Here is a 27198-nt window from a genome sequence, read left to right on the forward strand (position 1 = left end):
GAACTCACCTATTTAGAAGCAGGAGATTCTGAATCAGCTGCAGACTCCATTGTAACCATGTACAGTACATGACAGTAGAGCATTCAAATGTTTATCCTGTAAAGCAAGCAGGTACTGCTGGTGACGGTATACAAATATCGTATACTGTATACAACTAATTTGTATTGCACACAAATAAGCAGTGGGCAGAAGTAGCAGGCCTGCACGGTAACTTGACACTGCGGAGAAGACGAGTTCTTGGCGACTACTGGAGTTATAGCTTTAGAAACGACACAAACGCAATGCAAGAGTGCTTCTCCTTTACAATAAAACGTGAAACAAATTCAATCATTAATATGGAGAAATGGGGTGGCGTGGTGGCGCCGTAGTTAGCATTGCACCCTCACAGCACTGGGGTCCTGGGTTCAGTTGCTGGGGTGCTGTCTGTATGTTCATGTGCTCCAGTTCCCTCCTACAGTCCAAAGGCGGGCTGGTAGGCGAATTGGCTTCTGGGAAAACTGGCCCTGGTGTGAGTGTCTCTGTGGGTGCGCAGTTCATTGTGCCCATTACTTGCCAGCCGCCCGACAACCCTCTGGACAGTAAGGTTAGAGAATGGATTTATGGTTATGGAGAACTAAATGCTTGTAGGGTACTGCTCAGATTCACTGTTGTGACCTTATACAGAACCTGGGAAACAGAGAAAGTCTCGGAGGAAACACTGTCCCACACTGAATGAGACTCGGGTTAAAAGGTACTGTATATGAACTACTGAAGCAAAAATGTTTTCCAGCCACATTCACGGTTCAAGCTGTTACAGTCTTATTAGTGGATTTCAAGGCTGTGGTGCCTTTATTTCAAAATATGTGACTGACCACACTACAGTATACTGTACACATGCTCACAGTTGCAGACTGGCCCTCAGGTATCAATGACAACATTACTCACTGGTATGTTACGTACCAGATCATTACTTATTCTATCCATGTCCATTATACTGTAGCTCTTTATGATTCTTCTACACACACTCATTCCAGCGAGTACACACTAGGAGGTTCGAGTAAATGAAGTAACAGGAGGTGTAATAGCATAGAAACAAGCTAAAACTATCTTTGTGATGCAGGAATGCTGAGTGAACTGATATCAGTGGAGCTTTTAGCAGGTGGAGATGGAGTTATTTAATTACCAGCCTAACCAAGGTCAGGCCAACGAAGGTTTTAGTTTGTGTAACCACACAACACTCATGTAAGTTGTGGAGTGTTTTCTGAAATTTGGCTTACATTATAAATGAGCGGAAACAAGACAAGCTGAAATATTATACCATTATTATACTATGAATTTCAAAGTGGGCAAACTTTCTGGAAGCTGACCATTACTGTGGACTCAGAGCACTTTGTTCACAGTGGAGAACTGGTCTTAGTTGCAAGATTCTTGTGCCGTTTTGTAGTCAGACATCTTTCCTCTGATTACCTTTAGGTAAAACAGGTGCAAAAGGCATGGATTAATTACAATGGCCTGACTTATTTTGTTTTTTCTGTTAAACAGATGGCGCTCGAGTGCAAATGCAGAATACGGATACTAATTACAAGTATGGGTTAATGGAACTATAGAATGTTAAAAAGGAAAAACATTTTGGACTCATCAGCTATGTGGAGAAGGTAGGGAGAGACCAGAAATAGGCTACAAATGAGTAAAGAGAGGAAGACATTTATATGTACAAAACTGAGAGGCAGCATACATCCAACAAATAAGTATTGAGACCCACTTTAATGCATGCCAATATACTGGTGTTGCAAATCATATTGAAAATGTACAATATTAAGCATCGTCAAAATGTTCCCTAAGAATTATGTTAATTCTACAGCTCATATCTGTAGAATTTCCATGGATTTTCAAATTATTGTTGACAGAATGAATTGAGCACCACAAATCCATTTAGTATATGGGATGCTAAAATAGTTACAAGAGTAAATAAGGAGGACACCACAGTGCAATACAGTTTTTCATAATCGGACAATAAAACATTTGGAGTAGCTCACAGAGATTGATCGTTTGACTTTATGTACTTGAATGTGAGAAAATGAATGCCGTTTATTTCCCCCCACACAGGAAGTCTTTTGTGTTCCTATCTCTCACTAGCTGATTGCAGTGGTAGCGTAACTCTGATTTTTCCTGATTACACAAGCTGAAAGGGCAGCTTTCCCATGTGTGAGCCCTAAGGGGATTTAAAGGGTTGTGTGATTACATACATACACAAGACCAGTAGCTACACGATTCCATTCAGTTTTTATTTTGTAGACATTAAGGTTTCGAGTAAATCTCTTTTCATGGTAATGTTGACTCCCATTCAGTTTCATCAGACCTCTAAACTCACTGCCAGTTTTTGCTTTTCTGTTCCGCACCCACTTGCAAATAATTCCCCTCCCCCTGCCTGGGAGTTTCACAAAAGAACAGGTGAGACAGATTAGGGAGTGGCCTCCAACTAACTTCAGCTTTTCCACAAAAGCGCACCTTGTCCTTCAGCGCCGGGGTCAGTCTTCTGAAGCACTAAGATCTGTGGAGATACCTCTTTTTCTTTAAAATCTCTCTTCACCCAAAAAAAGCAGTCATGAAAGGGGGCATGCAATGCATTAAATACCTGATGTTTGCCTTTAATTTTCTATTCTGGGTAAGTTTTTAGTTTCTTGGATTCTGAATGCGTTTTGTGACTGTAAGAGCTAAGCCTGTGGGGGTTATTCTCTGCAACCTTTTTTTTCTCCCCTCGAGTAGGATTTACAGTAGGTTTCTTAGAGGCAGACCTTTTTGGTCCAAGTACGCCTCCAAATATTAAGCACAGAGGTGGTTTTCCTAAAGTGAAATGTTAAAGCTTGTTGGCAGAGATGAAGAACTCCAAAATGGAATAAACAGAAATTACTTCAAACTAGTGTAATGGAAAAAAGCATTGCGCCGTGCAATAGTTATCTGAGGACCTTTTCGTTCTGTATATACAGTAGGCAAACTATTTTTTCATGTTACTTTTCAAGTTGGTTAGTTACTGATTGCTATCAAACAAGCTTTGCAGTAAAATCTTTAATGTCAAATGGAGGTTATTTTCCTACTGAAGGATTAGGGAGGGTACCTGAAGAGTTGAATGTGAGGATTGTCTTTCACAATTATTCTAGTACAGTACCTGCTGTGAAACAGTGAAACCTGCTGAGTGCTGAGCACATCACATAATAGTGTGGTCAGGGTGCGTAATTATTCTAAAGTATTCAGTGTTTTCTAGTCTTGCCTAAGAAGACGTTCATTGAGAACTATTATTTTGGTTCAAAAGCAAGCTGTTACAAATTGTAATAGCATTTTGGGTTATCTTCACGGGATATTTCTGTATATAATAGTTGTGTCAATTTATGATCATTTAAATTGTTCTGATCATTTAGGCTGGTTTTACTGGGGCAAATCGTTTGGTAATAGACTGACTTTTCAATGAATCAGTGCTCATTGTGAGAGAGAAGGAGCTACAAGGCAAAGGCTTAATATACTTTTGCTGCTTAGATGAAGACTAGAACAGTGAGAGTGAACGTGAAACATGATTCTCTGTTGTGGACTGTTAGGAAAAAATAGGAAAATTAGAAGCCATTTTAAAAAGCTTTCATGCAGGTTCCAAATTCCTTAAATAGCAAGGTAGTGTAGCACGAAGGTTATTATGGAGTGAAGAGAGAGATACAATTTTAGGTCAGATTATAAAATCTATAAAACACCAACAAGTCTTCTGAAATACTCTACATAATGTGGCAATTATTTCTGGTTTTTTTTTATAATTAGCTTTAGTTTTAAAGTTATTTAGTTAATGAAGGATAACTTAGTTCTATTTTTAAGTGTTCCAGTAGAATCAAGTGGAAAGTTTAGGTGAGGAAAAAGAATCACTGTATTGGTTTAGACAGGTTTACATTTTCCCTGGACTCGCTGCAGTTGGATTGTAACTGGCTAAACAAGTTTTGAAGGAGAACAAAAGAACCAAGACCATCTTGGTGTGTCCTGAAACTCTATTTGCATCACCGCTAGAAATATTCCTCTTGACATTTGGAGTGAATGGGCAAAACGCCATTTGCTTTGGACCAGTTTGTGTTGTGGACCTTTTTGTTCTGAACAGGTAACAACAGGATGTGTATATTAAAGTAGTTCAAGTAAGAATCTATATCAGAATGCGTTGGCTACAAAGGAACAAGTAAAGGTTTATTCCATGTTGAAAAGAGAAGAAAAGCAACAACATTTTGGCTGTGGAGCCTTCTTCAGGTGTGAACACACACAAGTAATGACCCTTTACTTGTTCCTTTTTAAGTATTAAAAGTATTCCAGCAATCTCAGGTGCAAGTCTGAAAACAGAAGTGCCTTGTTTGCACATATCTGATCAAATGCTGGCTAGCTATCTTGCATTACAGGAGGACCGATTAGAAACTTAGAAACTTTTAAACTAAAAATAAGATATGATCTACCCTTTTTTCAAACTTCAGCAATACGTCATTCACTGTAAAAATGAAAAACAATGAATTTCAAGGGCCTATGGCTTAAGCCCATACATGTATTTTAATAGAAATGGCAGGCATTTTGTTTAGGGACAGATGCGTGAGTAACTGTTTGCAACTGAATGGTTTGAATTGTTATTATTGTGGTTTTTCTTAACAGATTAATTTGAATTTGCATTTACGTGGAGGTCTTTGAGAGCAAATTCAGTCTAAGGGGAAAATGTGCAAGTGGCTGGTCTTGGCTCTGATTCTATCAGTACATACTGTACAAATAACCCAGTTTCATCGTTTTCATAAGTATCTATAAAAATGGAAGTGAATTTTCTATTTGTATAGTTTATGAAAAACTAATTTTATATAGTTTATTAGGAAGTGTCTGAAAAACCAGATCCCTCTTTAACGACGATGAGGGAAAGAATTCATGCGATACTGTATCTTCAAATTCCAAGGTCTGAATATAGAGTATAAAGCAAAAAAAAAACCAGGAGAGTCTCTAGTTAGGTATGAAAAGTTAACGTACTGTAGCCTAGAAATATTTGTAGTGCACTTTCTAGACTTCTTTGAAAAATGTCGGATTTACTTTCCTTACCTGGTGCACAAACTATTTCTATTAAGTGGGGAGAGTAAGTAATGGCAGTGACTTTGTCAGGTGAGGCAGGCCCAGTCCTTTTCTTTAGTTTCTTAGGAATCCGGACATTTGAAAGGGCTCATATGACTCACCCAGCAACTCAATGCCAGGGTGTGTCATGAAAAACGGGCCTTTACAAATTGGTGCTAGAATTTCATTTCTTCGGCTTATTCAAATCTTGTATCTGGCTGTGGTGCTTCCTTCTCTGTTTTAAAACTTTGTAACTAGAAGTATTTTACAGACAGGTGAGGTCCAGTTTCAGAAAGCATTCACTGTACGAGTTAAGGAATCAATTGACAACAAAAGTGTAGGAAAACGGATGAGGCTGCCTACGAAAGAATTGAGGCCTGTAAATCGATACTTTCGTCGGCACAATGTGGAGAAATGTTTAAAAATACACTGTTTAAGGTCCAAGTGTTGAAACGCGAGTTAAACGTGTGTTAAAACTATATAGTGTAGTGATACACTATTATAGAGGCTTTACTGAGCTGGTTCAGTTAAAACTGTGACCTGGCTTCATTTGAGACAACGGTATATTGGCCCTTATCAATTAACTACAGTACTAGCAAGTTGACAAGCTTCATGGGTGAAATGACCTTCTCTCATTGGTGACCATTAAGTCCTTTCAAAAACAAAAATAGATTTCAGCTCATTGAAAGTTTGAAAGAATTTTGTACTGTATTTTTTCCTGTTGAATTGAGTTGAGTTCACCTGCATGACCAAGGCCTATGAATTTAAAGGGGAACTGCAGTCCCAGTTTCTCAGGTTATTAAATCTCGGCAACAAACTAAATTCATTGATGAGGGAATGGCCAAATTTTTCAAATTCAAATTGAGCACAAAATGTGAACTCTGTGAAAGTACTGTATGTTTGCAAGTTGGCACAAACCTCCGGTCTCACCATGGGTGAGAGTGAGAGTTTGCATGAATTACAACGTGACGAGGCCCTTCCTGCTCTCTAGTCACTGTACTTACTGTACTAATGTACTGGTTGTGCAGCAGACATTTCACTGCAGAAATGTTCCAACATGATCTGCTTGCAGAGTTAACAAATAAGTAGTATGTGTCGGAAAACCGTCTCGAAATTGAAAGCAAGATTTCTAATTGACTAAAAGGGATGTATCACAAGTCTGCTGGTTTACGCTGTGCATTTTACTTTCAAAATAGAAAAAAATCGCAGTGCAGTTCCCCTTTAAGTGCTGGTGAAATGGGCTTTGTGAAGGCACATTACCAGCTCATCTGTTGGCTGTATAGAGATGAAGCATATATACTGGCAGAAAAACATCTGGTGGGGTTATTTTGTGAAGCTAATATGTTGTTTAGTAGCAGCCACCCATGTGCCCAATAACATTTTTCCTTTCCTGTTACAGAGGGCACTGTTAAACTTTCCAGAAACAGGTGTTTCTACTTCAGGGATCTGCAGAGCTACTCTCTTGAACAATTCAGTTCACTTTGTTCCTTTATGTTTAAGAGAGCTAACAGTACATCCGTTATGGAAATCTAGAAAATGAAAATCTATAAAATTGAGGCTTAGGAATGCTTGACAGCTGAACCTGTGTGCTAACGATTCCAAATATATTTCCTTAAATGATATTTAAAGTAACAAAGGACTTTAAAAAAATTGAACAGCAGTATTGAGATGTACTGTAGGCGAGAGCTGGTCATCTTCTTATCAAACTTGAAGCTGTACAATTACATTTTTCAAGTCCAAGTCTGCACATACACCCCAAACTTGTTAGCTTCAGACAATCTCATTCACTTTGACATTCCTTGCCAGTGTCTCCAAGTTGTCTAGCTGCAATGCTATTTTTTTGGGGGGGTTGAGATAGTTGTTTTACAGTGCAGGCAACAGAGATGAGCAGCAAGACAAAAACAGTAGGAGGACTGCCACTGTAGGAGGAAGCATAATGCAACCGTGTTAAAATTATTGGCATGTAAATGCTGGTTTTGTTGTTTGTTTGTTTTTTAACCAGTTTGCTACATCCAATGTGCCTCTTGGAATACTGGATGGGATCAAGTATTGTTGAAGGAATTTTAAGAGATCTTATCCATCGGCTGGCCCTCATCTTATCCAGGGTGTGAAAATGCTTAGAAACGAATCCTGGTGTGTCTCTCTGCTTGGCTCTCAGGAGTTCCTTTCATAATGAAGGCGTTTCAAACCCACACCGAGCTGTGCTGCCACACACTGTGCTGGTCTTCGCTACCTTAGTTGCATCACCAATTGGTTAAGTCGTAGGAGTTGTTTTCAACATTTCTGCTCCATTTTTTTTAAAGCTTTCTATAAAACCTGTGGAGCTGTGGCTTTCTAGAATTGGTTTTTGTAGAATCTTGCTCTAGCCAGTACTCAGCTGAGTGATCTTGTCCCACTTTATACTGTAGTTACTGTATGAATGTATAAGTTGAGAAAACTTAAAAAGTGTCTTTTTTGCTTTCAGTAAGGTTAAAGGCAACAACCGGATTATGAAAGGCTCTGAAGTATTGGAAATAGGGACTGATGAACCCTGTGCCTATGGCTTTTTGTTCCCTATTTATACAACTGAAACACTGGTTGAATTACAGAATGTTTTTGATTTTTCTCTCTGAACCTTGTTCACAGGTTAAAGATGAAGCTGACTCCTTTAACCTTTTGTAACAATTTTTTTTGTGTATGTGGAAGCAATTTAAAAGTGCATTAATTAGTTGGGTATCTGATTTTATCATCATTACCTTTCTTATGGATTATTATTTTAAAAAAAACAGGTATTTGTGGTAACTGACATTTACTTTCGTTGTACTGTTGTATGTGTTCCTGTTGGTTTCTGTGAGACTTCTGTTTATTTATATTCTACAGCTTCCCAGTCACTATACAGTATATAATAACTCTCAGTGAAGTGTACAAGGGGAGAGTGTCTATTTTCCAGGCGATCGGATTGTAATCTCAGTAGTACACTGTGTATTTAGCAGATTAGTCACTTTTCTTACTAATAACTGGTATTATCTAAAAGTAAAGGATGAAGTGTTGTTGCAATAGGACTGAGTGATGCATTTCACCATTCTTTAACGAGGCATGAATGCAGTTGGAGAACTGCAATGTGTCAGTGTGCAGAGCTCAGAAGGTCAGCAGTGTTGACGCAGAGGGTTTTTTTGTCATCAAGTGGAATGATAAGAATTTTCTGCAGAATAGCCTTCAGTGATAAGGCCCCTTCCTAATATGTTTTGCAACAGCAACACTCTGAGGGGTTACGAACAATGTTAGTCTTGTAACCTTGAACAAATAGCTTGCACTTTGCAGAACACCTTTCAGATTTTCATTAAATATTTCTGTTGAAGATAAGCTGGGAACGTAAAAAAAAAATACTTGCCGTGAATGTTCAAGTACTGCACCGTAAATATCCCAAATCCTATTTTTGCCTAAAGCTCTCATTTTCTGGTAATTTCCTAAATGGAGAAACTTTTCTGAGAACTATAATTAGCCTTCAGTCAACTGTTCTGACCAACAATGCTTTTATTTTTAGACATTGAAAAGAGTGCTCATGCATTTTTTTTGTTCTCAGTAGTGATGTTTCCTACTTGATAGTATGATAAACATCCATCCATTTCCGAGTCATGGGGGAGCTGGAGTCCATCCCAGCAAGCAACAAGCACAAGGCAGGAAACACCCTGGGGACACCAGTCCATTGCTAGGAAACCACACACAAACATACACAATCACACCAGGGATAGTTAACCTACCAGCATGTCTTTGGGATGTGGGAGTTAACTGTAGCACCTGGAGGAAACCCACTTGAACATGGGAGAACATGCAGACTCCACACAGACGGTACCCTAGGTCCAGAATTGAGCTCAACACTCTAGCACTGCACATGCTAACCAGTGTGCCCCCATGATAAATATCAATTTTTTAAAAAAAATTATCAAACTGATTTAACTTTATACTACAAGTGTTTTGGAAGATGCGTTGTATTGGCCCAAATGTCAAAAACTGTATCAGTTTAGACAGGCTGTACAGTGCAACAACCATTAAGTGTTATATCAACCTTTGGGGGAGGTCTTGAAAGATTAATGGAAAGAGCACTCCATACACAGAAGTTCTCCAAGACATTTAGTCATTAATTAAAGTTGCATTCCTGTAGTAGTCTGTGGCTAGTTTCTGCAGCACAAGAAGATCCTCAATATATTGATTGTAGCAGACGGATCATAGCCTGGGTTCTTATTTAAAACAGTACTCTTTGCTTTACCTCTAGAAATCTAGGATGAACCAGACCCAAAAAACTCAGACAAACCAACATACACAAACTTCTAGTCATTTCTCCTTCCCCCCAAAGATAACAATTTACTCTTAATATTCCATGCAACCCAATTTTGCAATTTGAAACCGATTTACAAAAACATGGAAGTTTGGAAAACCGACTTCAGTGGTCTAGAGTGACTAATTTGTTGCTTCCTTGGTTTCTTGCCTCTGGAGTTCTGTGTTTTATAGAGGCACTGTTGAAACCAAAACATAACCAGAGCCTTTTATGAGGAAGCCAGGCACAGGAAGTCATGGTCGTAAAGACCACTATAGTAAATTTGAGATACCCAGGTTGTGCAGAAAAGAAGTTTAAAAGTCCATATTATTTCCAAAGCCTTCTCTGTTTACTGGAAATGTAGCACTTCAGATACTAATGCACAGGGAGCTTGAAACTACAGTAGTTGCACTCCAACAGAGGCAAACTTTTTTTTTTTGGCCTTCTTTTCCAGTTTGAGGCAACATGTCATGGGCAGTGAGCCCCTCAGTCCTCCGCCTTCCTGTATCACATCCTCTAAAATGGACTAATCATGTTTTCTCTTCAGCTTGCAGGAACAGCTGTGCTGGCAATTGGACTATGGCTGCGCTTTGACTCCAGAACCAAAGGCATCTTTGAGGTCGATTCCAACCCGTCGACATTCTTCACGGGTGAGAGCTGGGTGTCTGACTGGCCTGGCCTGTCAGTGGAATGGGTTGTGCTACACCCCTCACCAGAGCTTTATTTAAAAAACATTCCTCACTGTAACCTGGATGTCAGGTAGTCACCTCTGTACTGTTGAATAATGATAACACTTTTTTTTCCAAATCTGGGATCTTTAATATTAAAAACAATCTATTTCTTTATTAGAGTGGCCTGCTGTCACAGTGGTTAGAACTGCTACCTTGCAGCGCTGTAGCCCCGTGTTAAGTTTTGATCCTAGGGTGCTTTCTGTGTGGAGTTTGCATGTTCTCCTCTTGCTCCTCTTTCCTCCCCCAAGTCCAAAGACATACTAGTCAGTTAATCGGCACCTGGGTATAAGTGTGTGCCTGGTGACGGACTAATGTCCAGTCCAGGGTTTACCTGCCTCCTGAGATAATAGGGTTGGCTTCCCAGTGACCCTAAATTGGATGAAGCGGTTAGAAAATGGAGGGATGGATAATTTTGTCTTCTGCTGTATATACTTTGAAAAGGTGCACAAGTGGAAATTAGATAGAAGGGAACAGGAGACATTTCTTTACCTATAGAGTTGTGGGAGTATGGAACAAGCTATCCGCCCATGTTGAAGCCGATACACTGGTTTTGTTAAAAGAAAATGGACTGGATCAATTACTCAATACCAAACAGGCTAGATGGTCTCATTTGCAACCTTTCTTAATGTCTTAAAATAAGAATGCTGCTCTCATCCCATCTCATTGTGCTTGTGAAGACTAAGAAATTCATTCCGATTACCATCTCCCTAGTTGCTTTGGAAGATAAATTTAGTTGCTCAACAAGCCCTTAAAAAGCTTATGAGGAAGAGAGGGTCACTGGCAAATAGTGACCCTATCCACCTGGTCGATGCAGTATGTGGATGCAGCCTCATTACACAGTAGCTCACACGGAGAAGTAAAAAAAACACTTCAATTTTAAGTACACTTGCACTTTGAAGCATTCTGGAAAACATCCCAACCCTGAGGGAGGCTGTGGGTGGAGACTGCTGTTTCACAGACTCTGGAATGTAATCATAGTAGGAACAAATACATTCTAAACAAGTGAATGTGTTTGGCACACAGTTAACCTAAATCATGGTCCCACAACGTGCTCATTATAGAAGGTAGATTCAATTCCCAAGCTTAAGTAGTTCAGGTGAAGAAATCAGAATAGCTCAAACCTGGTACTAAATCGAAAGAGGATTTCTGGGTCTCCAGTCTGGCGCAATCTGCAGGCTTGCAAAACTAATGCCTCTAAGAAAGGATAAATGTAACACTTCCAGAATACATAATTTCATACAGCAGGCACTCGATGTGGATTCTTCCAACTCAAGAATGTCGTATGTTGCCCCATTATATTAAGATTTTAAATTTAATGCTTCAGTTAAGTAGGTATGCGAGTACTTGTAAAAATAAGCCACACTTCATAGCAGAGATTTATTATACTGTGTGTGTGTATATATATATACACACACACACACTTACATGTGCTTTGTAATTGAGTTTTGGCACATTGACAAGGGTTGGCTTGTAATGTGATGATGGCTAATTTTCCATCTCCTGTGAAACTTATCACATGGGTGACTTGACGAGACTGTGTTGAATACTCCACAATGGCATAAACAAGCAGTTTAACTTGCTGAATCTTACAATTTTTTTTACGCTTCACATGGTTGACTTTACTCGCAGCAAAATAAATAAAAAACAAGAAGGAATTTAACCTCCCAGAATCTTGAACAGAGAAGACTTAGGGGATCTGATATTAGGTTCAAAGTCCTCAAAAAAAAACAGCAGACTACTTCACAATAAAAAAATCAAAACATTTGACTGGGGGCACAAGTTGAAACTACATCAAAGTGTGTTTAAATCCAAGCTTTTTTACCCAATGAGTAGTAGGAGGATGGAACAAAGTCCCTGCCATGTTAAAGCCGATACCCTGGCTTTTCTCGAGACACATCAGGAAGAGATCCTCCAGCCAGGACAGGAGGCCCTTCTTTACACAAAGGGTGGTGGGAGAGTGGAACAAGCCGCCCAGGCTTGCTAAAACCAGTATCCTGGCTTCAAGAAATACCTGGGTGCGATCCTTGGATCGGTTAACTACTATCAAATGGGGCTAGAAATGGGCTCTCTCGTTTCTAACAGGGTCATATGTACATCCTGCTTGGTCACGTTCAGTACTGCAGTAGCTCTCGTCATTGGACACAACGCATATTCTAAATACAGGAGTGTCCCCTTAACCAAAGTAAAGAGAGGTGTGGTAAAACACCACAAAGCTTCATCACCCACCTCTCGGCAGGCTGCTAGGACACTGTACATATTTGTTTGCCCCTGTTAATCTAGGTTGCTAAAGGAAATCGGCCTTTAAATAAATCTGGGCTGGTAGAATAACATTCCCATTAAACTAAAGCAGCCATTTCACCCTGCAACTCACAACTGGCAGCCCACTGAAGCTGGTCAGTACCTGGATGCGAGACCTCCTGGGAAAAGCTAAGGTTGCTGCTAGAAGAGGTGTTAGTGGGGCCAGCAGGGGGCGCTCACAGTATAGTGACGGGGACACTATACTGTAAACAGGCGCCGTCCTTCGGCTGAGACATAAAACAAAGGTCCTGACTCTCTGTGGTCATTAAAAATCCCAGGGCGTTTCTTGAAAAGAGTAGGCTTTAATCCAGTAGAAATCTCTCAACTTGGAGATAGTTTTATTGACAAATACGACTTGTTTACTCTGCATGCAGATCACGCAGCGGTGAAACATCTGCTGCACAACCTGTACTTATTCGCTCATCCATCACAGTCCATCAGTCAGTACGGGGACTAGTGAGCAGGAAGGGCCGCCTCACGTCACAATTTGGGCAAACTCTCGCTCTCACCCGTGATGAGAGCGGGGCTTTGTGACAACATGAAGACTTACTGTACTTCCACAAATTTCAAAATGTTGTGCTTCATTCAGAACACCGTCAATTAAATTATTTTGTTACCAAGATTTAATAATGGAGAAATTAGGACTGCACTTCCCCTTTAACATAATTGCTGTTTGTCATCAACTGTTTCCCTACTAATCTGCAATAGCTCTTGCTTTACTTTTAAAATTCATATTAAAAGTAGCTCCCAGCATCTGGCATTTTACACGGGCGTCTGCATGTTGCCAGTTCATTAACTCTGGAGATTACTTTTTTAGCTAAATCTTATGGACCTATACCTCAGCTAGGATTCTTTGCTGTAGTTCCAGAATGCAAGTACAATAATAGCTGTGACCCCCCTGTATACTCTTGAGCACATTACTCATTTCACAGCCTAGTCCCGAAATGAAGAATGTATGATCTTTTAAAAGTTTGGTTTCAGGAAGTGGGTGAGTAACAGTGTGATTGTTACACCATTACTTAAGACCGGCTTCTATTTTTTTCTACTTTAAGTACTTCATAACTTCCTAGAACTGCTCTTATTCTCTCTGCTCTTGGTATGTGGATTGAAAGCTGCTTGTCTTTGGTCTCAAAGTCAGTGGTTTTCAAACTGTGGTACACCAGTGGTATGAGGAGCACCCCCAAATGGTATGCCAGATGACCCTGGAAATTTGTTGTGTGCACCAAAAAATTGGGAATAAAAAATAAAATGTAAAATTATGTACATTTTTCACCAGTAATTTACTTAATTAGTTTCAGAAAGCATGAGACGGGGCTTTCTATTTGAATAAAATTAGTTTGTCAAATAAACAGCCTACGTACGCCGATACATTGCAGGCGAATACTTGAGTGTTCATACTCCTCTCAAGCTTGCAGAGACGCAGCTTAGTGCCACATTCACCAACGGAATAAGTGATTGAAAATGAATACCTCGCAAAAATCAAGTATTATGTCATGGCTAAAAGGAATAGACGCCAAGAGTACCAACACCAGCTCCGATAGATCACGCACACCTCTCGAGAACGAGGAGGATTATACATCGGCCACCGATACTAGCTCTGCTGCTGAACCTGACACAGACGGCACTGCTAGTATTGGCAAGCGTAGGAAAACGGCTACAAGACGGCTCAATCCAATTTAACTAAGTGCTCAGTGCTATTTTTATTGTGTGTGTGTGCATGCATGCTCATGTTGGTCATTGAGATTTTCTGGGGTTCCTATGAGAAGATGACTTGGTGGTACTTGGATGCTTTGTTTTGATCAGGGGTGGTACTTGGTCCAAACAGTTTGAGAACCACTGGTTTCAGTTTTTTAGCTAAATCTTATGCACTGTAAGGTGTGTATCTATACCTCAGCTAGGATTCTTTGCTGTAGTTCCAGAATGCAAGTACAATAATACTGTAGCTGTGATCCCCCCTGTATACACTTAAGCAACATTCTTAACTCCGGGGAATATGCTGTGAAATGAATAATGAATGAAGTTTTAAACGCTTGGCTTCAGAGGTGGGTGAGTAAGTGTGATTGTTGCACCATTCCTTAAGATCAGTTTCTGTTTTACTTTCTTCACTGATTAAACTGAAAGCTTATAGTTTAGTATTATTCGCAAAGCTTATTTGGGTTTGTGCAAATACAATAGAACAGAAAGTACTTTGTGAGTACAATATTCCTCAAGAGTTGTAAAGTGAGTTTTGAAAAGAAGGGGATGATTAGGACTGTTGGGATTGTTTTGTTTTGACGGGTTTATACTTAAAACTACTGTATGAAATAAGCCACATGAATGTTATCTGTGGTCAGCTTAGGTTTTTAGAAACCCTTTTTTGATCAAGAATAGCAGTACATCTCGCGTAGATAAGCGAGTTGCAAATTTTTTTAGAAACACCAGACCACACTTGGCTCTGGTCTAACTGAAACTGCTACATGACTGCATTTGCACCCCAGATATCGTCTAGATAGAGATTAGTATCGCTGCCTCGCTGTGCTGGGACATTAGGTTCGAGTACTAGGGTGCTCCTGGCATGGAGATTGGATGTTCTCCTTGCGTTTGCATGGGTTTCTGCCAAGAACTCTGGTCTCTCTTTACATTCCAAAGACATGCTGGCAGGTTAATTAGTTTCTGGGAAAATTAACCATGGTGTGCGTTTGTGCCCTGTGATGGACTGGTGTCCCGTCCAGGGTGTAACCTGCCTTGAGCCTGTTGCTTGGATTGATAGGTTCCGACTTCTCCTGCAACACTGTACAGGATAAGCAGACTAGAGGATGGATGGATGGATGGATGGATATTATCTAGATAACCGGTTACAGTTATACACTGCATCACCACCGCAAAATTTTCTTTGTGATGATCTAAAACTTATAGAGTACCGAGCTATGAAAGAACTTCAAAAGATAGGAGCTGTATTTGTCAGAACAGCTTGTTTCCAATTTCAGTCTACTAGGTAAGTAGACTTGTCAGTTTACGAATGAACACACTTGATATTCATGGGTTGGTATCAGAACTGACTTAAATAACTAATTGTTACTAGACAACTTCAACATCTATAATGATCAGCAATCTCCAAACAATGGTACAACCCAAACAAAAGTTTTAGATTTATTCTAACTCAGATCTTGAAAGTTTAGCGTCATTTCCTTTATTGAAAGGCATCAACCTGTACTTTTTTTTAACATACTGGAAGTAATAACCACTGTAATACACGTTATTACTTCTTAAGCATGCATATCAAATACAATAGTGATATAAACAGGTTTATTACAAAAATGGTAAGTTGCCATCACAGGCATTAAACTGATTATCCTGAAACTGACTTCTTGCTATAATATACTTGAGAAACCAACATTGCTTTATACCGATCAGAATTAATTCCGGGTGCTTTCTTTAAACAATACGTGTTAAGGCGTAATGACTCCTTGGGGTCCATACTGTTTTTTGGGGCAATACGTGTTACTAGAGCTCTGCGTCAGATATCATTTCACCTCTGATCCATTAAAGACAAGAAAGTACACTGTATGAAAGGGCACTGTATGAATACAGACAGAGAGGAAGGTGAGAAACTGGGAACTGTGATGGCTCAACAGTGAGTTCAAATAGACAGCTGATACCTTCAGAGACCAGAAACATTTATTTTTCCTTTTCTGATGGAAGGCTTAAGGAGGTTTTCAATAGCAACCCTCTGAACCCTGAGTGCCACAGATTTCTTGTCAACAGTAAGGGCATTACCCAATTCATCATCATGCCATCTATAGCAGCATTTTTTTCTAGGTTGTACATTGTCAGGACGTCATCACTTTGATCATTTTAGTCACAGGCTCTAGAAAAGGAGCTCAATGCTGCAGAAAAAAAAAGACCAGATGAGATACTCTTCGGTTTAAGAGGGGAGTCAGGGAAGATGGAGTTCTTTAATTACACAGACCTGCAAAAGGAGTCTTGATCAGCTTTGGCTAACTTCTCCTTTGTTTGTTTCTACCCAGGGGTCTACATCCTGATCGGAGCCGGTGCTCTCATGATGATCGTGGGCTTTCTGGGGTGCTGCGGTGCAATTCAAGAATCCCCCTGTATGCTCGGCCTGGTCAGTATCGCTTTTATATGCACCCCATTTGATATAAAAGGTCCTGTCACAGCATTTAGCCTGGCTCTTTCAAAAGCTCAGGAAGTGGCATTTCAAATAACATATATATTTTCACACAGGAACACTTTGTTTTTGAAATGAGTGAACCGAAAGTGAAACAAACACCAGACTTGGATCACTAATATACCACTGCAAAAAAAGGGGGGGAATACGGTTTTACCTCATTTAATTCTGTATAGGTTGGTACTAGTTTTCCTGAACAATTTCACAGTCTCACAGTTACAAGGGACATCCAGCTGGGAAAACTCTCCAGTCCCTTTTTGAACTGTTCTTACTCTTCATTTTAATTCCACCTTAAAACACTTCTAGAGCCTTACTTGATGCTAAAGGTATTGTGAGGTGCCTGACTACAATTCCTCAGCAGTGTGGAGCAGTGGTCAGGATTGTGCATTGAAACCCCATGAAATTGCTTTTTACCCTGGGGTAAGGTACTTGACCAAAACTGTAAGTAAAAAAAGTAAAATAGCCGGCTGGTAATAATTGCTATAAGCAAATCTCTACAGTTTTAGAACTACTTGCAACTTTTTTTTTTTAACCTACCTTCCCATCAGTAATTAAAAATACTCTGGTGACCAAACTTGTACAGGTTTATTTAACAAGAAAAAAAACACATTACGTCTCACGTAACAATATAATCAAACTTCAATTGACTTGTTTTCAATGGTGGTAAAAGCCATTTACTGTTATTCTGTGACACTTGCAAATGCTGCGCAGGGATTTTGTCTTTCATCACGCACATGTGATCTGGAACATGGGCTGGTAACCCCTGTAAGTCAATCTGAAAAAGGCTCAATAAGGTGGTAACAATCTTTTACTGCTACTCCTCCTTTTACATGATCAAACAGACAGTGTAACGCAACCGCGCTTGAGCTGGCGAATCACCTGCTGCAGCAAGGGTACCAGCCAACAGGCACAAGGCGGGATACACCCTGGACAGGACGCCAGTCCATTTAAGGGCAGAGGGACTCACACAAACACACATCTGGGCCAGAGGACCTGGAGGAAAACCGAGCAAACGCGGGAAGGACATGCAAACTCCACACAGACAGCATCCCAAGCCTGGAATTGAACCTAGGGCCCCAGCACGGCAAGGCAGCAATGCTGACTGCTGCATCATGCTGCCCAAAGCCCTTCCCTTTATGTGCTAGCCTTGGAACTAGCTTTCTCTACAAGGGCTTGATTTTTTTTTGTTTCCTAGAACTTCTGCATACGATAAGCAAAGATCACTTTATTGGCCATATACAATTTCTTGTATTAGGAATTTGTCTTTTTGCATACCCCAGCTTGAGACCATGAGACACACAGGTACACAGATGGGGGGAGAGAAGCTTGGGGTCAGAGCGCAGGGTCAGCCATTTATACAGCGCCCCTGGAGCAGGTCGGGTTAAGGGCCTTGCTCAGGGGCCCAACAGAGTAGGATTCCTCTGCCGGCCGCAGGATTTTAACCGGCAAACTTCCAGCAACAGGCACAGATCCTGAGCCAAAGTGCCACCTCTCTGCCCCTATGTCTCCAGTACTGGTCTCCCAGCTCCTGTCTCTGGTGCAGTGAGGACAGATGCCAGCCTCACAGGCCACAAGTGCTTCTTGAGAAATTTCACTTCCCCTTGAAGAAACTCTGCAGGCTTTTTTTAGATTGAACACTTCCTAATTCCCCCCTCATCCCTTTCTTGCAGTTCTTCTTTTTCCTGCTGGTCATATTTGCAGTGGAAATTGCTGCTGGCATCTGGGGCTTGTCAAACAAGGATAAGGTAAGATATCCACTCCCTGCATTTGCTTTCAAACTAGTCTTTGAAACATGGATTGTGATTGACCTGCAAGATACACTGATATGACATTAACCTCAATTTCCAACTCTTTATGCACATTAACAAAATGTATTACTTTCACCTACTGGATTCAATCAATGTCATTTCAAATAAAGTAAAAAATCTCATTTAACCTAGTTTATTTTGATCAATAATTATTGGCAAGGTGGCCCTTCATGGGTTTTCCCATAAACCTCCGACACCATTTCAATATAGTGCTTCAGAAAGCAAAGGCCTGTTATTAGAGTAGAGGTCTGTCTTGCTAATCCGGAGATTGGTGGTTCATCTTGGTCTTGACTAATTTCTTAAGTGGGACTGCATATCTCCCCCAAGCATTGTCAGGCTGGTTTGAATGTAGCCAGGCTTTTCTCTTGTTGTGCTGCAGCAGAATGCATGTCTGTTTTGTCCACCTGATACCCCTCTCTATGAAAAGACGCAGGTGACCTGAAGCACAGTTTTGGGGACAGGTCATATTTATCTCCTCCGTGCGTCTGCCTTTAATCACTTAAACAGCAATGAAACTGAAAAAAATCTAAACCTGACTTACACTTTTTTAAATCATCCTTACCGAAGGGTTTTTGGGAGTATTTTGGAGACAGGTTGCACGTGGTCTTTGAGACCCCTCGTGTTTGAAATGGCACGTCTGTGGATGGTAAGCCAATAACTAATGTTCGTTCTATTAATGGCATTGCAATATCACGGCACTTCTTTCTCTCCCTCTGTGCAAAGGTTGTGACGGACATAGAGGATTTCTACAAAGAGACCTACAACAATTACTTGAAAACCAAACAGGAAGCACTGAAGGAAACACTCCGAGCATTTCACTTTGGTGTAAGTTCTGCTTTCTTCCACAGATCACATGAACATGCTAAATGTAATCCTAAAGGTGATTGTAGCCACTAGTTTTTTTTATTTTCTGGAAGGCTTAATCATTTTTTCCCTAATGTTTTGCATTGCTATATGCCATTTAGCTCACAAGAGCAAGTTTTGCAGTGTAATGCACTGGTTTCTGCATTTTGGTGGACTAGACCATTTAAACAATTTACGGTAGTTTTAAAAGTGTCAGTAATTTGACAGATGCCTGTATTTAGAAAGATAAGTCATCAGGAGTCCAGCCAATAACCAGGCATTTTAATTTACAAAAATATTCTTTGGGTTATCTTATCTTAAACGGGTGTTTGTATTCTTGTGTGACTCACAGCTATCAAACTGCCAGTTTTGTCTAACTTGTTATTGAAAGTAGATAGATACTTTATTGATCCCGTGAGGGAAATTGCAGTGCAACAGCAGCTTAACACACACAACACAGCCACAGTGTAACGAATTATATAATAATAGTACAATACAAGAGTTACTCACAGTCCGGACACACAAGAACAAACTAGAACAGAACAGTACACAAAAAATCGTATCACACGTATGAATATAAATATAGATGTAATCATAGATATAAATATAAATATAAATGTATTGCACAGGTCCCTGGCATATATTGCACAAAAGTGGTTGTAAACGGGAAAAAGAAAAAGAAAGAGAACAGATGTAGCAGTAGATGTGTATATGCGTTTAGTCCAGAAACAGGTCACTGTCGCTGTTGCCTCTGCCAAGACGCAAGGTGGATGCGTTGTACAGTCTTATGGCAGACGGCAAGAATGACCTCCTGTAGCGTTCCCTGTCGCACCGTGGATGAATCAGTCTATTGCTGAACGTGCTCTTCATTCCTGCAAGCCTGTCATAGAGGGGATGGGAGAAGTTGTCCATGATGGCCTCTAGTTTGGACATCATTCTCCTCTCAGCCACTACCTCCAAGGGGTCCAGGTCAGACCCAATGACAGAGCTCGCTCTCCTGATGAGCTTGTTCAGCCTTTTGGAATCTACTGCTCTAATCCCAGAGCCCCAGCACACCACTGCGTAGAAAATGGCACTCGCTACCACCGACTGATAAAACATGTGTAGCATCTTACTACACACATTGAAGGACCAAAAGTATGTTTTATGGGTGTAGGGCTATTTTATTGATTGGCATTTTTTGAAATTCAACTGAGATTTATTTTAAATAATTACATATTGTGTACGTAGATGTAGGTTGAAAAGATTTTCAGGAATCAAAGCTCGACTAAGGGGAGAGTACAGGCCTGTATGTTGTCCAGTCTATCACAGCGTTTATTGCATTAAAGAGGAACTGCAGTCCCATTTTCTCAGGCGGTTAATTAAATCTTGGTAACAAATTCATGGATAAATTTACAGTTTTTTAATTAAGCACAAAATCATGAATTGTGTAAAATTGTCGCAAACTTGCATTTGAGTTCCCACAAATTGTGACGTGAAGTGGCCCTTCCTGCTCACTAGTCTCTGTAGTGAATAATGTACTGTGATGGGCAAGTTGTACCGCAGACATCTCACCACAGAAATGTTAACAAGTAGTATTCGTCAGCAAAACTGTCGGGAATCAAAAGCAATATTTTGATTGGATTAAAAGAGCTGGATTCACAAGCCTGCTTGTTTACAGAGGAGCTTCACCCCACCAGCGTTTTGCTGCCTCTTTCTCAATTGCTGGTCAAACCGGAGTTACAGCTGAAAAAACACAATGCTAGCAGTGTAATGAAATGCCTGGGGAAAAGAGCTGAAAAACCTAGTCTTCACAAATCAGATGGTTTTATTTGGTTATCTGAACCTGCTATGAATACAACTAAGAAATAGGACCCAATAGAGGAATACAGGTGAAACCTGGTGCTTTACAATTAAGCATTGTTTACGGATGTTCGTGGGTGATTTTATACTTCTAGGTAGACTAATTGCTTTACAGGTCCAACTGATCTTTAAAATGCTAATTGCAAAACCTGTATAACGTTAGCTATGTTTAGATTATAATTTAATTTGTTTCAATTGTGTACTATTAGCCTTCAAACCTCTCCAATTTATAAATTGGATTGTTGGTCATATTCTCTTGTGAACAGCAGCCCAAAGGTAAATTTATGACCAGTCTTGGTTGACTGTTTTGTGCATTTGGCCCCAGAGTCCATTACAGAGTGTTCCAGTTGTGTATAAGTATTAAAGGAACAAGTAATAGGTTTATTCCATGCTGATAAGAGAAGAAAGAAAACAACATTTTGGCCGTGGAGCCTTCATCAGGTGTAAGCACCTTCACCTTCTGTGCCTATGCCAAAATGAAGATTGAGACACAGTCAATGCTGGGCAGTAACATCCTACTGTCAGGACTGGGCGTTTGCAGTGTTTCCAAACCATTTGAAGTGTGGATTTGTATTATGTGGCTCTGCCTTTCACTTGATTCACTACCTGCAGATATGTTTTTGTTAACATGTAAATGTGTTACTCTGTGCCCGACTGATCTGTTGCTACAGTGCACTGTGCTCGGCTGTTGATGGACCTTTCCTGTTTTTTTTTTAATGTGTTCCGTTCCGATTTAAGATCGGTGCTGTGAAGTGTACAATGCATTAGTCGTTTCTGCAGGGCCCCGATGCAGAAGGTTTTATAGGCAAACAGGTCTGTGATCAGCTACAGGGAGGTCTGTTAACTGGAGTCATTTACAGATTATTTGTAAATCAAGGACAGGAGCTCACCTAATTTATCACTAATTAAAAATAATAGGTGTTCCTAATGTTGAGATATTAGTTAGGTTGCACAGGATTGGTGCTTACCTCAACCAGGGATGGGGATGCCTATTGCTCCTGGTGTGACTGCATTAGTATTTAGTTTTGCTTTTCCACAAATTCTGACTTCTCATTTTTATGCGTTGTTGGACAGTGAGGAGATGTGCGTAATCAAAGCTTTTTAAACGTATACTGTCCAGCTCAACACCTTTTGCTTCAGTCTGACTGAAAGTCTAGATGTTTGAAGTGTAAAATGGCTCTCGTTATACAGTTGGACTGCTGTGGGATGGGTGGCACTTTGGAACCAATCGTGAAAGATACCTGCCCTACCAAAGAAGGCTTAGCTGTACTGTCTTTGAAGGTAAGTGCCTAATCCAGATGTATTTCAAAATACTTTTCTAAGTCATCAATTCTAAGTTAGCCAGTAGCAACTCGCAACCGGCAGCCCACTGAAGCCCAGCAGATGTGAGCCTGGCCAGTACCTGGATGGGAGACCTCCTAGGAAAGCTAAGATTCCTGCTGGAAGATGTTAATGGGACCAGTAGGGGGCGCTCACCCTGCAGTCTGTGTAGGCTCTAATGCTCCAGTGTAGTGATGGGGACACTATGCTGTAAAAAAAGCACCATCCTTTGGATGGGACATAAAACTGAGGTCTTGACTCTTTGTGGTTATTAAAAATCCCAGGGAGTTTCTTGAAAAGAGTAGGTGTGTTACCTTGGTATCCTGGCCAAATTTCCCCCTGGCCATTACCAATCATGGCCTCCTAATAATCCCCATCTATGAATTGGCTTCATCTACAATATCTGCTCTCCTCCCCACTGATAGCCACTGTGTGCTTAGCGTTCTGGCACACTATGGCTGCCATTGCATCATCCAGGTGGGGCTGCACACTGGTGGTTGTGGTGGAGGGGAGTCCCCATTACCTGTAAAATGCCTTTAATAAGTGCTTGTACCACTAGTTGAATAGGTCACTTACAACAGAACAATAAAGACTAACCTATACAATGCAGAACAACCATAAGCCAAACCTGTTAAAGCAACGTGCACCATTTTGATTGACTGTTGCAGCCCTGTCCGCAAGCCATTCATGAAGTGTTTGAGTCAAAACTGCACATCATCGCTGGAGTTGGAATTGGTATTGCTATTGTGATGGTAAGCACTTCGTGGTTGTTTAATGGTCTACAAGAAAGCACAAGAAAAAATCCTTCATCGGGTGGGACATCAGAAGGGGGTTGGACTTTGCATTAAAACCGACACAGTTCAGGGGTTTGCACTGAACAAAAGTGCCACAGAGTCAGCAGCTTTTAAGGCGCGATTTCAGCGAAACCTTAAATTAAAAAAATAAAACCGAGGGTGGCAATTCGTTTTAATACACGAGGGCAAAAAAATCCCTCAGGCTGAAATGTATTATTTCAGTAACGGAACCCTGTTCAACACTATGGAATGGAAAAATAACAAGGTCAGCATCCACACCCTAAGTTCTCACTTGTGCTGCTACAGAGATAGAAGTATCTACAATAACTGTAACAGTCAAAATAATTCAGGAGCTTCCACCAGTCTTATCTAGAAAATGCACAGGGGATGCCCTATAGCATACATCAATGGTTTCTGAACTCTGAGTTGATAGGTTTTTGTTTAAACTTGTCCCTTAATCGCCAGTGCCGATTGCTGCCAGTAACGGACCTGCTTTCTAGTTAAGGCTTTGTTTATGCACCCAGGCCAGAGTTTCAGATGTGTCCTACGACAGTGATTCTCAGTTCAAGTCCTGGGTAACCTTCTTAACCAAGGTCTTCTGGTTTTGCTTCAGCCCAGTACTTAACCATGGGCTGAAACTGTTTCAGTTTTCGGTTTTGAGGCTTTATTTTAAAAATTTGCTTCCTGCTCTTAAGAAGGTGAATGCAACTTAGAATTGGTACTAGCCCCATGTTAATTAATTGAGTTTTAGGCCCTTGTGAGCTGAAATCGAGCAAATTGGGAGTTAGAGAAGGTAAAACGCTGACTCTGGTCAATTGATCATCTGTCAAGAAGCCATTCGGTCAGAAATAAGGGAGAAAATTCTGAATCAGCAAGCTGAGGAGACAATACTTAAATTACTATCCCATTTGTTGCTAGAAATAATGCACTTTATCGAGTATTTTTTAAACCAGCGAATCCTTGTTGCTTTAGACTTTTTTTATCAGTTCCAGGCACCAGTTAAAACGGGAGTATTAATGGCCCTGCTGAAACGAAACTGCAAACACAGGAATACTGCTAGACTAGGACCGAGAACCACTAAGCTCGATATCACCCATTCAAACAGTAAACGCGCGACTATCCGACTTTAATTCTCGGAATGGCGGTGTAAAATTGCCCAGCCTACCTCGTCAATGGTCAGCCATGTATCTTGGGCAATTTCAATTTTTGCTGAAATGGCAATTGTTTTCCTGGTGCCTGCAGAGTGAGGTCAGCGAGACATGTGCCATTTCCCCCATAGCAGCATGGAATTTGCAGCGTTCAGAGATAATTGACTGTAACCGTTGCAGTGTGTGTGAACAGATTTTTCAGAATTTTTTTAGGTTTTTTTATATGAACTCGCTTAGTTCACATTGTAAAGTTCCTATGGACATTTATCACTCTGCAAGTCCTTTTAATCCCACAATTTCTCCTCTTTCTAGATTTTTGGCATGATCTTCAGCATGGTTCTCTGCTGTGCCATCCGCAATACCAGAGATGTTGTCTAAAGAGGTCGACACCTGCCTTATTGTTAATAGTTCATTTGTCTATTTCAATATTACAGCTTTGAAAATATTGTCTAATCTAATTTTATAAACCATTTAAAACCCTGTAAGTGCAGTCATTTTTTTATGAGTCATATTTTTCGTATTCCATTTCTTGTAGTTTAGCTACTTCCTTGACTTTTATAAGGTTTTAGTTGGAGTTAATGTGATTTTGCTAATGTGATCTATAAATAACTTTTTTGTTTCAGTTTTGTTAAATACAAACAAATGTTGAGCTTTTACAATGCCAAATAAAATTTACTAATTTGATTTCCCTCTTTTTTTAACGAAGGAATGGTATGAGGGTGCTTTTTTCATTTGTGTGTCATTTCTGGGTTATAGGTCAATTTGTCGGAAGTGATCCGAAATAATTCTGTAATCCAAGGCCCAACCATTTAGACCCGCCTTCCAGTTACATATTCCTAAACCATCCACAAGTGGAATTATTTTTAAATTAGTAAATAGTAATCCTTCAGAATATGAATTTTATGTTCGCAGTTCCAGTCCATACACGATAGTTTTCTCCTATTCTGAAACCTGGTGTTTTGATTGGAAGATTTGAGGATACCAGATGTCCTTAAATCTCAACTATTTCTTCCTTGCTAGTCATTTTAAAGGGTACTTTGTCAATTACGAAACGAAGGTCTATGACTTCAGGAAAACCGACTGTGAAGGAAAAAGGAGAACGAGATGGGATAGATATGCGACTTTGCAGGAAATGGATGGTAACAATGCTGCTTGAAGCACAGAAAACAGCCATCCCAGAGGCAAACACAAGGTGCCCAAATAGTGAAATAAATCCGTTAAGGTTAGAACATGAATCATTCAGAAAGAGCCAAGGAGGTTTCAAAGAAGGTCACAAGGAATATTGCAATGGAGAACACAATGAATAAGGTACATTGAGTATTTTACACCTTTTGCAAGGCATTAATTCCATTGCCTACTTTTGTAACATAGGCCATTTCACACTGTGGAGCAAAAACCATAGTACTGGATGCTTGGTCACAAATAGAAACTAAAAGGGCTTATATTTAGAATTGGGATTAGGAAATGCTTCTTTCCACAAAGAGTCGGGCTTATCCACAAGTCTAAATGGAACAGTCTGGTTTTTGTGGTCCATATTGCTGGTACTTCTAAGAAAAGTTTAGTTACTGAACAATCAAGGTGAGCAAAAAGTGACAAGTGGCCCCCTCCTGTGTGGTATGTTTTATGTTCTTCTGTTGTTAACTGACGAGGCAGAGTTTGGAAAACATCTTTCATATACTGTATGGCGGTCCGCAGATAAATGCACTGAGAATGCAAAGTCACTCTGCAATGTGTGCAAGCAGCAGATTTATATTCTAGAAAAACTGATTTCTAAAGTCATGGCACCAGAAAACAAAGTTGTTGAACCTGCTCTAAGGAAACCAATAGTCCTCGTCTGCTTGTTTAAAGTTATAAACAGCCCCTATTAGCTCTGTGCAGACGTTCATAAACAAAGTCTGAATTAACCCCATCTGAGAAAGTGGTGAAGGTGCCTTAACCACTAATCAAATATCTCATGATCACCAGCTGTGAAACCATTTACAGAGATTAGTTTGTTTAGCTGCCTCTAGCAGCTGATTAGCTGCAATTACGGCCCTTTCTTTACGTGATCTGGCACAGTGTCATTTTAAGAGAGAATCAAAGGTCTTGTATAGCTGAGCATAGTTCTTTCAACAGGCAAAAAAGGCAGCAGTAATGCATGCACATTGATCCACAACTGGTTAACAAAGGGTTTTGGACTTTTTGCTCCTCCTGCTTTATATCCGTGATTAAGATTTACTAAGACCATTAATCTGCGATGGAGTGTCATCTTGTCCAGGCTGTGAAACAGAAGGTGGATGGATAAAATATACATCATAACTGTTATTGTAGAGTGCAGGCATATATACAGTGTTACTCTAAATAAAATGATTAGTCTGTTATTAGAACTCGGTAGCAGGAGCAAATATTCCCTACTCCAAACTTTAACTACAAAATATTTGCATATTGTTTCACTCCCATGCAAATGTAAACCTTTTGCAGCAGCATTTATTTTTTCTATTAGCAAATTTTGCAGGAAGAGAAGCAAGGCCTTTTTAGTGCAATGTGGATATTGCATTATTTGGACAAAATACACACATGAGGAAATCATTCATACTCAAGTGCTGAGAATCACACCAAACTACTTTCTTCATTGTGCTGAGTGAATTAGTCTTTCATGAGATTCACAATTAGCAGAAGCAGTAAATGTGTCGGCTACTGTAAAAGCACCTATTCAAAATTCAAACTGTGCTTGGTTAACTTCAAATGTCAGATTCAAAAGCCGGAGGTAAAAAACAAAACATTAAACAGTGTGGTCTCTGATATGAACAAATGTTCTGGTGTTGGGGAAAAAAAGCACTATTTTGTTTTTACTGTAATAGTGAAATGTGAACTCAGTTGCCAAAGTTCTTGTC

The 27198-nt window shown here is 40.1% G+C and overlaps 1 protein-coding gene across 2 annotated transcripts in view; it reads left to right on the forward strand.

Annotated features, from left to right (window-relative positions):
- The window catches only part of cd9b (CD9 molecule b), a 40008-nt gene extending 14999 nt beyond the window's left edge, over nt 1–25009 (forward strand). Inside the window, exons 1-8 of one of the 2 annotated variants that reach the window (XM_088646643.1) lie at nt 2463–2644; nt 9921–10023; nt 16410–16507; nt 18241–18315; nt 19102–19203; nt 22255–22344; nt 23052–23135; nt 24638–25009. In XM_088646643.1, coding sequence (XP_088502769.1) covers nt 2585–2644; nt 9921–10023; nt 16410–16507; nt 18241–18315; nt 19102–19203; nt 22255–22344; nt 23052–23135; nt 24638–24703 — 678 coding nt within the window. In that variant the 5' untranslated portion in view covers nt 2463–2584 and the 3' untranslated portion in view covers nt 24704–25009. Of the gene's footprint in view, nt 1–2462; nt 2645–9920; nt 10024–16409; nt 16508–18240; nt 18316–19101; nt 19204–22254; nt 22345–23051; nt 23136–24637 lie in introns of those variants that run through there. The other variant, XM_088646641.1, reaches the window with a different exon arrangement.
- Nucleotides 25010–27198: the final 2189 nt, after the last annotated feature.

This window comes from Lepisosteus platostomus, chromosome 9 (genome assembly GCF_059453375.1).
Source record: "Lepisosteus platostomus isolate fLepPlt1 chromosome 9, fLepPlt1.hap1, whole genome shotgun sequence".
Lineage (NCBI taxonomy): Eukaryota > Metazoa > Chordata > Actinopteri > Semionotiformes > Lepisosteidae > Lepisosteus > Lepisosteus platostomus.